This window comes from Mauremys mutica, chromosome 5 (genome assembly GCF_020497125.1).
Source record: "Mauremys mutica isolate MM-2020 ecotype Southern chromosome 5, ASM2049712v1, whole genome shotgun sequence".
In the NCBI taxonomy this organism is placed as follows: domain Eukaryota; kingdom Metazoa; phylum Chordata; order Testudines; family Geoemydidae; genus Mauremys; species Mauremys mutica.
Window position 1 is genome coordinate 61,440,466 of NC_059076.1, and position 12,869 is coordinate 61,453,334.

Genomic DNA, 12,869 nt, shown 5'->3' on the forward strand with positions numbered 1-12,869 from the left:
GATTCTAAATTCTTAAAAACAAAAAAACAGGTATTACTATGAGAATTTTCAAACTACCACTTTTGTGAGAATTCTATGACTAATGTTTCTGGGCCTTTTGCTGGCTCTGCAAAAACAATTAACTAATGAATAATATTCCCAGACTTGTGCTGACAATTGGTGATCCAGCTGTACAAAACTGGAAAGAAGCAAAACTTTTGCTCAGTTCTGAACACGGGTGGGGGAAAAAACCCTCCTCCATGCTTGTTAAACTGAAAAGGACAAAATGGAAAATATTTATCTTCAAATCTATAACAAGTAATTCCAAATCATGGGTAGCTGTGTTTTTTTAATAAAAATCCCTTGACAATATACTTTAAATAGGATCCTACTGATCTGCTTGCAACTCTTCACTGAAAACTTGAAAATAAAATGTTCTCCCAGTGAATCTCTCTCTCAATTTTGCAGAATTGTCCTCTTGCTACTTTTTTCCTTTTTTTTTTTTCCTACTGTGTCAAATTGTCTTCATTTTGTTTGTTTCCTTCCTGCATGCACAGGTATAGCATATGTCATTGTTGATGCTAATAGGAATATGTACCCATTAGTTGCCATTATTGGAATCCTTAGATTATTTAGTCAACACTAGTTTATTTAAGAAATTTAATAATTTGTAATATATGTTAGTAGGTGGAAAATATTGTGTGAGGTTATTGGAAAATGAGTGGGTTTTAAAACACACCATGACTTTGCAAACAAAAACGTAGTTATATAAGTAAAGGTTGACTATCGTATGCTAATTTAACTTGCTCTCTTCCTCAATTGTTGACTTTTTTTTTTTTATACTGTAATCGTATTCACTAGTGCAAGCAAACAGGAAGAAGTAGATCGGGCATAGTTATCACTTACAAACAATGGGCCCAATTCTGGCCACTCTTGCATAGGTGTGATTTCTATCTGATGCTCCAGCCCTGCTAACACTCTCATGTAACTCTACTCACATGAGTTGTTCCATTGGCTCCAGTAGGAGTAGTTGCATGAGTAAAGATATGCACATGTGTAAGTATTTGCAAGATTGGGGTTTTAGTCAGACATTACTTATTCATTTTAGTCATTATTACTGCTTACATCAGTGAAGAGAGGGAAAAATTAGGCCCAGTTTTTAGGAAAAACCAATAGACGTTTTGTTAAAATACGTAAAGCAATAGTTCACACTTCAGCTACATAAATATGGGGAGGGATGTTGTCCTTAGCCTCTGTTTGCTAGAAGCTGGGAATGGATGACAGGGGATGGATCACTTGATGATCACCTGTTCTGTTCATTCCCTCTGGGGCACCTGGCATTGGCCACCTTCGGAAGACAGGATACTGGACTAGACGGACCTTTGGTCTGACACAGTATGGACACTCTATGTTCTTAACATCCTGTCATCTGTAACAATATTATCTGTGCTATAAATGGCAGCACAAGTTTCTAGGTAGAGACTTTTATGTCCTATCTGGATCAAGAATAGGGCTAAATTCTTTAACCTTTAGAAGATTTTTATGACTTTTGATAATTCAGAGATAAAGAAATGTACGTTCAGCTCTTGTTGTAGGGGCCATAGAAGCCATCAGTGTATTTCATTAGTCCCAACCAGAGTAGCTTTTATATATACGATGAGCATCAATAGTTAGAAATGCTTTATTGCTGCTTAATTTTAGCCAAATCCCAAAAAGAACCCTTCAACATTATAAGGCTTATTATACATTCCAGAAATCTGTGTACAGAAATGATTAGAGGAACTACATGCAGGAATTTGCTCAGAGGCTGAATGTAATGAGTAGTTTTAAACACCAATACTTCTAAATCAGATTTAAGTGCAATTTATGAACACAATGGGCCAATCTCTATTTGAATTTACTCTGGTAAATTTGGTATTTACAGTAACTGAAGACTTACTCCGTTTAAGTTAAAGTAGTTACTTGAGGTTTACACTGGTGTAAGTGAAAACAGCGTCTGGCCCAGATTATTCTCATCTGCAAGAATAATAAAGTGTCACTGTTGTGCCTGTATATTTATTCCAGTCACTTTGAGAAGTTATTGTGTATTACTGCCTCAGTGACTTGGAAGATTTACAACAAGCAGTAACAATCCCTGTTTTATAAATCAACTGTCAGCAATCCAGAGAGCAATTCTAATAATGCTCCAGAGTGTCTGTATACAGTGTAATGTGTTTGGGGCCCCTCTTTTCAAGGAGTCTGGTAATAGGTTTTTCTTGCAATTTCGAGTGGTGATTTGAGTGTTGTGGATTACATAAAACAGTTACCAAATGATGTCTTTGATACTGTCTTCAGGTGACCCATTGGGATTCAATGCATATTAAGCATGCAAAGACTTTGCTATATTTTTAGAACTGTCCTTGAAGCATCTAGTGCAAATGAAAATGTGTGTGTGTGTGTGTGTGTGTGTGTGGACATTTCCACATAACATACATTCCTTGATAATCTATCCAATAAGTCCATAAATATGGAAGTTTAGACAGGCATTTTGCACCTAAACTATGAAGATAATGTATTTGCATGCTTAAGTAGTCAGCAAAAAATACATGGGCAAACCTGTGGACATAGATATCTCTTTTATGTCCTCAGTAGGGCCTGCATTCCTAAGTGCCACCTTTAGAAAATGCAGTTAAATTGCTTTTGTAGTTACCTTTGGTGTCCCCTGAGCAACAGAGAGTGGGGAGAGTACAGTGCATTGTTCTCTAATCAGAGGTTCCCAAAATGAGGCACGGGCCCCCCTGGGAGGGCACAGAATGTGCGTGAGAAGCTTTAGGAAAAAGAAACGTACTGCACACATTTTACCCACAGCAATCACACAATTTTTTGTGGGTTAGTCATGGCATAAATTTAGCAAATGTGTTACACATCTGTGAAATATGCTGTTTATGCCATGACCAACCCATGAAAAATGTTTGATATGTCCACCGAGTTTCTCAAACTAGGGGCCCAGACTTGAAAGGGGGTCAGAAGCCTATTAGGGTATTGTGATATTGCCACCCTTACTTTTGTGGTGCTGCTTTCAGAGCTGGGTGCCCAGCCAGCAGCCATGGCTTTCTGGCTGCCCAGCTGCAAGGGCAGAGCAGCAATACCATACCACCCTTACTTCTGTGTTGCTGCTGGTGGGAGGTGCTGTCTTCAGAGCTGGGCACCGCTCTCTGCTCTGCCTTCAGAGCTGGTCCATAAAGACCAGAATTCACAGGGGAAAACGTATTTCACATGACATGATTTTCATGGCCACAAATTTGGTAGACCCCTACATATCGAGTCTTCATCTGGCACTATGCATTTGACTCTAGATGGCAAATTTTGACAGATTTCTGTTAAGCTTGCATAGCATTATACAAAGTTGTTGCCATCTGTAGTTTAATCCACTTATTACAACGTGGTGTGCACACTTAATTGAAGGTAGAAATGGATCTCTGGATAGCTGTCCCACGCATCCAACCCCGGATGGAATTGCTCTGCTCCCAAAAAAGGCACACCTATCACGCTAGTAACAACAGTATTATGCAAGTAAGCAGTATCTCACTTAACGTTTACTTTACTATATATTTAAATGGCTCTGTTTGAATCACTGCATTAAAGTTTTTAATGTTTAGTGAGAGTTGCATCTTGGTTTTTTTATCGGTATAGGTACTTGTGTGGCAGGGGAAGGGCATAAACTACTACCGACACAAAAAAGGGGGACATGATCAAATAAGTCTGATAACCACTGTTCTTAAATGCATCAGTTTGTGTTTATGGCTGCTTTTTGGGTAGGTTTCTTTTAGGGAGAGGTTCAGTACTTTGGCAAATATGTGGAGTTGTGTTGCTTGACATAGGGAATACAGACTTCTGAGAAAGATAAGCACAGAGTTTCCATATTGGATATGGACTCTTTAAAGAAAAAATATAGTTTAAATACCTACATTTAAATATATTATACACAAAAGGAAAACACAGAGGCCCAATTCAGGATTGGGAGTCAGCGTATGGTAGGCACTGTCCATACACATAATAAGAGACAGTACTTGCTCAAAGAGTTTACAATCTCAAGACAACACAGATGGCATACAAGTAAAGAGATCAGGTTGATGATAGGTCTTGAGTGGATTGAAGGAGAGGGAGGCAGTCTTACATGTCAGATTGGTTGGGAGAGGTTCTGTGCGTAAGTGGCAGCATAGAAAAAGCACAGACGTTTGTGGGACAAGTGGCACTGTTGGCTGAGTAGAGGGCAGGGGCGGTTGATGTGATATTAGATCTTTTGAGTAGACAGGAAGGAGCAGAGATGTCAAGAGCCTTGAATGTGAGGACAAGAAGCTTGAACTTGGTGTGTTGGAAAAGTAGGGAGCAGTGTGTGTTGTGGGGGAGGAGAGATTAAGAGTAACATGGTCAGGACAGAAGGCAAAGATTCTAGCAGCTGCATTTTGAATGCAGTGGGGGATGTGAATGGCAGGGAGGCCACAGAGAAGATATTTGAAAGGCATTTTATAAAATGCCTTTCATAGTGGTCTAGTATTCTGAGAAGCAGCAAAGAATCCTGTGGCACCTTATAGACTAACAGACGTTTTGCAGCATGAGCTTTCGTGGGTGAATACCCACTTCTTCAGATGACTTGCATCCGAAGAAGTGGGTATTCACCCACGAAAGCTCATGCTGCAAAACGTCTGTTAGTCTATAAGGTGCCACAGGATTCTTTGCTGCTTCTACAGAACCAGACTAACATGGCTACCTCTCTGACACTAGTATTCTGAGGAAGAACTCTAGTCCTGTCCATTACACTAACCATTGCTCTGGCCTTGGGCAATAAACACCTTGCTAGGGTGTTATGGAAATTTTAATATTTAAACCTTCTCCAGGCAGGACCCTATCTTCTACACCTGTCCTTCAGCATGAGCAATACATCATTCTAAAGCATGCTCAGGATGGAAAGCACCATATAAGTGAATAGTATTACTAAAAGCAATAGGAAATGGGTTCTAGATTTTTAGGAGTAGGTGAGGACTAGATCTATCAAGAAACAGAGCAAAATCTATTTTAAAAATCATTTAGATTTATTTCCTTTCTCAAATTGAGTCTAATCTCATCAAAACTTTCCAAGAGAGAATTAAAGCTCCTCAAGCACAAAGATGAATCACAGCACTGGAAGTCCAAGTCTTCAAGAATCCTGGAGCAAAACAAATGCAGTGGATAGCTTAAGAATCTCTCTTCTCGTCACATTACATCATGTTCAGCCTTTGCTGTTTTACTCCCTCATCTATTGGAAAAATATCCTTCAATCCCTCTTGTGTTTTTGCTAACCCCAGGTATGCGAGTATTCAGATGGAACCAAGTCCTTGAAGCTTGGGGACTTCGGACTGGCCACAGTGGTTGAAGGACCCTTATATACAGTCTGTGGCACCCCTACATACGTGGCTCCAGAAATCATTGCAGAGACAGGGTGAGGATACAGCAGTTTTGTCTCCTAAGTTAGTGTGTGAAAGCGTGTGTGTAAGGGCCAAATTTGACACCAGTAAATATTTAATTTCACTGCTCTGTGGGTGTGGGTCATTTAAACTGGTCTTCAGCAGCTTGACTAATGAGTGAATATATCAGCCTGTTCCATATATATTTCCTCTGATACCACTCTGCAAAATATTGTGTGCACATGTAACTTAGATAAGAGATGCTGCTACAGCTAACTGCTTAATTGGGAAGATGGCTCTGTATCCTGGAAGTAAATTACAGACCTCTTGGGTGGGGAGGAGGTGATAGTTGGCATGAATAATTTGGATTTTCTAATATCAGATTGTTTGATGCACTACTGCTCTTGCACAGCGCAGTTGTTGAAAAGTAATTTTGAGAGCTGTGAGAGACCGAGATGTCAAAGGGCATTTGATCCACCTGCAGAGCGAGAAAATGTGACATGTTTTGACCTACAGTATTTATATTCATATGTTTAAAAAGAAACATCCTGGTTCTTCATCCTAGTGTTACTCATTCATACAGGAGACTCAAGACCTGGAAGCTTGCTCCCCAGTTTGGCAATGTCTGGGGATGATGCAGAAGCAGTTTGTCCACTGTGGCAGGAGAGGGAAAGGATTTCCCCCTCTCTCTCAACAATATCCTCCTTTGATTATTATGGGCTGGTGCTGAAAAGAATCTGAATCAGACCAGAAAGCTATTGACTGTTCCATGGAGACTGAGGGATTGTGAACTAAAAACAAAGGAAAATGTGGGATCCTCAGGGCTCTCAATACTCTGGAGGAGGACAAGAAAAATATTGACTAGATGCCCCTCTTGTTATACTCCGTGGTATTAATTGAAGGACAGACTCCACTCCTATGAAATGCTAATATATCTGCCTTTGGCAGACTCTCAGTATGTATTAATTTAAAAAACAACTAACTAGAGGTGACACATTTTGGAAGCTTGCACAAGTAACACGTTCTCTTATTTTACAGCTACGGCTTAAAGGTGGATATTTGGGCTGCAGGTGTGATCACATACATACTGCTTTGTGGATTCCCACCTTTTCGCAGGTGAGTAGTTCCAGGTCAAAGGGAAGATAGTAAAGAATTAATTACCCAAAGAATTGTTCAAATAAGGGGGAAATCTGATTCTTCCCCCCTACCACCCCCTGCAATAGTTGGCTCCAGCTGTTTCCAAACTGTTATTTTCCCCCAAGTTTTTTTCTCCTTTTCTAACTCGCTTAAGCTGCCCCTAGTTTCGATATCACCCTGCCCTTTTGCCAGCTGTCACTTTTTCAGTATTGTTCTGTGCACGAGAGAGAAGTGTAGTCCTGCCTTCCCTACACCACCCTGTGTAGGGGTGTCTTACTGTGAGAAGCCCGCTTCCTCTGTCCCTTTGTCCTCCATACTCCACAGCAAGAGCTCAGTGCAGTGAGCATGTATTGTACACCCTCTAGTGTTTGCAGCTGGCAAGTTCAACTTACTGTTTTTATCTTGGAGAAGTGGTCACAGCTAAATGATTCCAGTTAGCAATGTTCATTTAAATATCTTGTTTCTATTAGTTGAGCTCTGTAGATAACTGTTTTCAATCTCATTACAAGCTTAGTGCCCATCATATGAAAGAGTTTGTAATCAGTGAAACAAAAATTTGTTATTGTTACTCTGCATGTCCAGCATATAATATCCATACTTAGATTGAATATCAACACATTTTCTTTTCTGTGATTGTTTGGGATGGGAGTAAAATAAAGTAAAGTAACTGGAACTTCGGGAGAGAAGGAATCAGAAACCACATTTTAAATCAGGAGACAGTTATCCATTATATATCATTGCCTGTGTTTTTTCAAGGGCACATTTAGATTAGCTTTACTAAAAGTTAAAATTTGCCACTCTCTGTGGCTATGTTGTTCCTCCCAGGTTATTTTTAAATAATTGTGGAAAGGCAGAGAAGTTGCCGTTTAGTTCTACAATTTGTTTTTCAGACACAGTTGACTGGTTAGCAATGTTTAGCTCACGCTTCAAAGATGTACCATATCATTACAATTATTCTGCCATGCTTCTGACTGCAACAATCAGGTGTGAACAAATGTAAGAGAATCTGAGCAATATTGTTAGAGATTTAAACCACTAATCAGAAGTGAGTACAATTGTAAAATTGGTCCCATCTTATTCAACAGATCTGCTGTGTGTGTATATTCTGTTCCTGCCCACCACCCCTCTTTTTGGCACTATAGGGGCTATTTCTTTCATTGTTATGGATTATGCCAGTGGCACAGGTTGTTAAATTCAGCATGGGATTGAATTTATCCCAGGTTTTCCTAATCCTCTCTGTGTATTTAAAAACATTTGTCGGATTGGCTCACAGGAGAGGATCACATCAGTGCTGCTGGTGTGCCTACACACATCACTTGCCTATTGTGGCTGGTCCTCTGGAGCCATGGGGATGCTCAGGCAAAAGAAAAGACTAGCTTGATTTACTTTTCCTTCCGAGCACCAGCAGCAGATTGTACCTTGTCTGTTACTGCACAAATGATTGTCCTCATGTTACCAATGCAATCTCTACTTGAATGGAAGACTGACTGAGGCCTTTCTCCTGTGTGTTGCCTCCCCACCCTCACCACTACTGACAGGATAACTATGGTGTAAAACTGCCAAACGTACACTCCTAGAGTACAAGGTGGCAAACTGGGGCAAACTTCCGTAATAGTTGATGTGAATTTTGCTTCTCCACCACCTCAAAAATGTAACTTTAATGCCTTCGTGACAAAAATTACTTTCTCTTGTTCTCTTCCATTGTTGTTCATCCACAGTGAGAACAATCTTCAGGAAGATCTCTTTGATCAGATCCTCATTGGAAAGCTAGAATTTCCCTCTCCGTACTGGGATAACATCACTGACTCAGCTAAGGTACTGAAATAAGTTAGGAGCCGAGGACTTCAAGCTGTGAAATTGTTTGACAAGCCAGTGGGAGCATTGTGCCTTCACAGAATCTATACTATTGTTGACTATATTCCAAACCATAGTACTCTTCAAAGCATGGCAGTGATGAAAATGCAGGTCTCACAACCCTACTTCCTGGGTGAATGATTGTAACAGAATGTTGATTACATTCAGCGAGCATTGCATATAGTTTGGTTTATTTAATGATGAGGGTTATACTAGGTTCAGTGCTTCAGCTGCAGTGTAAGTATCTCCAAATTTCCCCCCTTCATCACCCTTTTGAGAGAGGGCTGCTTGCTACGTGGACTGGACACTGTTCATTTCACCTTTGGACTAGAGGCATTAAACTGGCTAGAGCTCATTCAGATGCAAATAGCTGATTTGCCAGTTAAGTAAAAATATATTAGTAAGATACCACTTCCCTTTGATTTCCTAAATTCAGTCATTTAAAGGCAATGTTTGAAATTCTAACCCTAACTCCCGTAGAGGCTCAAATACTATAGTTAGGGCCCTACCAATTTCACGGCCATAGGGTTTTAAAAATTGTAAATTTCATGATTTCAGCTATTTAAATCTGAAATTTCACAGTGTTGTAATTGTAAGGATCCTTAACCAAAAAGGAGATGTGGGGGGGGGGAGGGTGTTGTTGTGGTACTGGTGGTGGTGCTGCTGCCTTCAGAGCTGGGCAGCGAGCCTCTGAAGGCCGAGCCATTGCTTGCGGCAGTGCAGAAGGAAGGATGGCATGGTGTGGCATTTCCACCCTTACGTCTTTGTTGCTGCTGGTGAGACTCTGCCTTTAGAGCTGGGCACCTGGCTACCAGCCGCTGCTCTCTGGCCATCCAGCTCTGAAGGCAGTGCAGAAGTAAGGGTGGCAATACCATGGCACCCCTAAAATAACTTTCTGACCCTCCTGCAACTCCCTTTTTGGTCAGGACCCCCAATTTGAGAAACGCTGACCTGGCCCCATGAAATCTGTATAGCATAGGGTAAAAGCACAGAAAAGACCAGATTTCATGGTCCATGATGTGTTTGATATTCTCGGCCATGAATTTTATAGGGTCCTAACTATAGTAGTGTGCCTGTGAGTGATGTGTGAATGACGGACTGTTCATAGGATTCATCCAAAGTCCAGGGGCACATGGGTCCATTGCAGATGAAAATCACAGTTGTTATTGAAAGAAAGAAATTGGTTCCATTGCTCTCAATCTCCTAATGGTCATTGGCTAGAGTGGCATTGATAGTAGCCTCATAAAAGACCATAGGTTTATCTTACGGAAGAATTGGGACTGTCTTGCACTGCTCTGAGAGCCAAAGCAACCCTAAAGTCTAGCCCCAGCCTAGGAGCGCATTCACACAGCTTTCAGTTTTCGTAGCCGTGTCTTCCCCTTTCCTGGCTGTTAGTATATGAAGTGTGGCCAGGGGTTCCCAGTTTTCAGCTGCCAAAATGGTTCCTTCCTCAAATCAATTGGCAGTTTGCACAAAAGAGAGCAGCTGTCAAATCAGCACCATGCAGCCTCAGAGGTGGCCCTCCTGCTCCAAACTTGAACTGAGTACAATGTGACTACCCTGAAGCATCCCACCCCCTAGCCCTGGCTTGTATTCTTGCTGGGTAATTTGCTGAGAGAGTCATTTTCCAGAACTCGGAGGGTGAACAAAAGCCTCCTAATTGCACATGCATTGTTTCTCCAGAGAAGTTGCTGTCTACTAGAATAAGTCTCATTGGAATGTTCTTGATTAGGACATAAAGCAAGAGACAACCCTGAGGCTACAGAAACTTTCCAAAAAAAATGGGGCAGTTGAGTTTTAATGATGGAAATTATTTGACATTAATTAGTTTCTTCACAAGTGTTATTTTGTGTCTGGAACCTGCATCTGCACCAGTAAGTTAGTTGCCAGTAGCAAAGGAGGAACTTGAATTAATAAATTCAATAAAAGTTGGAGATGAGAAGTTACACCTAGGGTTCATAACTTCCTTCACTGGCCGCCTTTTGTGTGACTAGGCTCTTAAGATTTACCATGGCTACAGACCCACTTGTGACAGTACTAAACAGAAGTGCCATAGAAATATGCAGTGAACCTAAGGCCATCTATTGTATAGCCTCTGGACATTTCAAAGGCCTTGATTCAACAAAGCAGTTAAGCATATACTTACAGTTAAATGTATGGTGAAATCCCAGTGACTTCCAGGAAATGTAAGCACATCAGCCCTCTAGACAATGCCCCCTTTTTTCCTGGCCCCTGTCTGGGGATTCCCTTTTCAGGGCGGGAGGGATCCTTAGATGATTGGTCAGGCTGGGTAATGACCCCTTTGTGCTTCTGAAGCAACACAAAGTAGCCATACCAAGGCAAAGAATCTAGCCCATAGTATAGATAATTAAAATTAACTAACGCTGGGTGCTGTCAGTCATTCCTTTTTAATAGAATTCTTAAGTGCTCTGTGCTGATGGGCAGCTTTCATTTTCCAGCTGTAAAGGAATGGTATCATCATCTTAAATGCTTACAGATGGTTCTAGTGATAGTACTTAAAATAAAATAAAAAAATCTTTGTGTATTAGTTTACTCTCTCTACAGTTAAATCATCCCTGCTAGTAATAGCTTTAAAATTACAGGCTCATAAATGCATGTGGATTTTGGTACAAGCTGGTGCTCTTGGCAGGTGCTTTCTGCTCTGCCATCCTCCTCATCCCTACTGAGCCCCCTTCAGCAGCTTTATCCTCTCTGTAAATTACTCAAACACTATGTGCCCTGTCACTTGATGGTTACAAAAAATTATGGGACTTTCTTTTTGCATGAGGGTATCTGCATATGTGCTGTACTCAGAGGGTTTAGGGAGGATGCAATTCTATTCTGTCCATGTTGCCTGCATGAATGTACAGAAGAATACATTTTATATTACAGCTGCAATTTAGAGCGTGAGGGTGAAATCCTGTCCTCATGGGAGTCAAATAGGAGTTTTGCCATTGACTTCAGCAGGGCCAGGATTTCACCCAGGTAGTGGAAAAACACCACTTTGAATGCTGGGAAGAATTCAATGCAAAAGCTGCCTCACATTTTAATATTATTGTTCTCTCTTTTCTCACTCTTGTTTTTCAGGAATTAATTGGTCTGATGCTACAGGTAAACGTAGAAGCTCGATATACAGCAGCACAGATCCTAGGCCATCCCTGGGTGTCCGTGAGTAAACTCTGCATTGTACTTGTCCCTAATTAGATATTTAATATTAAGCTTTAACTGTAATAGTGCTGTCAGAAGTAGTGACAGAACTCAGCTTGCCCAATTCTATTTATCAAGCAACTTCGATGTCCCCCATCAACAAAGAATGAATTGCCTATAAATGACACTGCAAAGGACAGTTATACGCTGAAGTCTACCCTTCTGCTGCACAGAGGTTATTGTGGGCTGTCTTTGAAGCAAATTAAACTGAATTTACAAAAAAGCTCACAGGAATAAGGGCTAGAGAGCATTCAACTGGACAACTTCTTTTGCTAACATGATTTTTCAGTGAACATGAGGATGCTTTAGAGACACAGCTAGTATAGATAGCTAGTATGTTGGCTGTTTACCCAATAGCATAGGATTTTATTCTATAAGGAGGTGGGCAGCAACTTTATATTCAAGTGGAGCAGGGTGAGGGTTTTTTCCTAACAGAAAATAGGTTGGAAGGCATTGGGTAGCTGCTCTGATCCCACTCCGTAGCACCAAAAAGGCCCTCCATCCCAGACGGGCATGCTTGTGGCAGAGGGGTCTTATGGATAACTCAAGTGCCTGTTTTTGAAATTTGGCCCATAACCTGGTGTTCACAAAATACATACATGGCAGCACAACCGGCTTTGGTGTATAAGATGTAGTCAGTGACATACTTTACATGCACAGTTAATCTGCGTGTAAAATGGAGAGGCACAATGTGGGGTCCCATTTTCAAAAATGTAACTTAACACTGTTTGTGTCCATAGGGAGAGACTTCCTTGGTGTCCACCTTTTGTGATCCTAATGTAGGAGATTAGTAATAAATAATAAACTGATCTCACCTACCAACAGTAATAATCAAACATTTATTTTCAAATTCATTTCACAGTTAAAGAACGAGGAGTACTTGTGGCACCTTAGAGACTAACAAATTTATAAGCTTTTGTGGGCTAAAACCCACTTCATCAGATGCATACAGTAGGAAGATGTGTATATACACAGCACATGAAAAAATGGGTGTTGCCATACCAACTCTAACAAGACTAATCAATTAAGGTGGGCTATTAGTGATAATCAGGATGGCCCATTTCAAATAGTTGACAAGGTATGAGTAATAGTAGGGGGGAAATTAGCATGGGGAAATAGTTTTTACTTTGTATAATGACCCTCCCAGTCCTTATTCAAGCCTAATTTAATGGTGTGTCCGGTTTGCAAATTAATTCCAGTTTTGCAGTTTCTCTAGTTGGAGTCTGTTTTTGAAGGTTTGTTTTGTTGAAGAATTGTGACTTTTAAGTC

The 12,869-nt window shown here is 40.7% G+C and overlaps 1 protein-coding gene across 7 annotated transcripts in view; it reads left to right on the forward strand.

The window, feature by feature from the left end:
* DCLK2 (doublecortin like kinase 2) overlaps positions 1-12,869 on the forward strand; it is a 137,726-nt gene that overhangs the window by 119,502 nt on the left and 5,355 nt on the right. For all 7 annotated transcript variants that reach the window (XM_045019586.1, XM_045019588.1, XM_045019589.1 and 4 more), the window contains 4 exons: positions 5,304-5,437; positions 6,441-6,518; positions 8,258-8,354; positions 11,481-11,561. In XM_045019586.1, the coding sequence (XP_044875521.1) occupies positions 5,304-5,437; positions 6,441-6,518; positions 8,258-8,354; positions 11,481-11,561 (390 nt within the window). The remainder of the gene's footprint in view (positions 1-5,303; positions 5,438-6,440; positions 6,519-8,257; positions 8,355-11,480; positions 11,562-12,869) is intronic.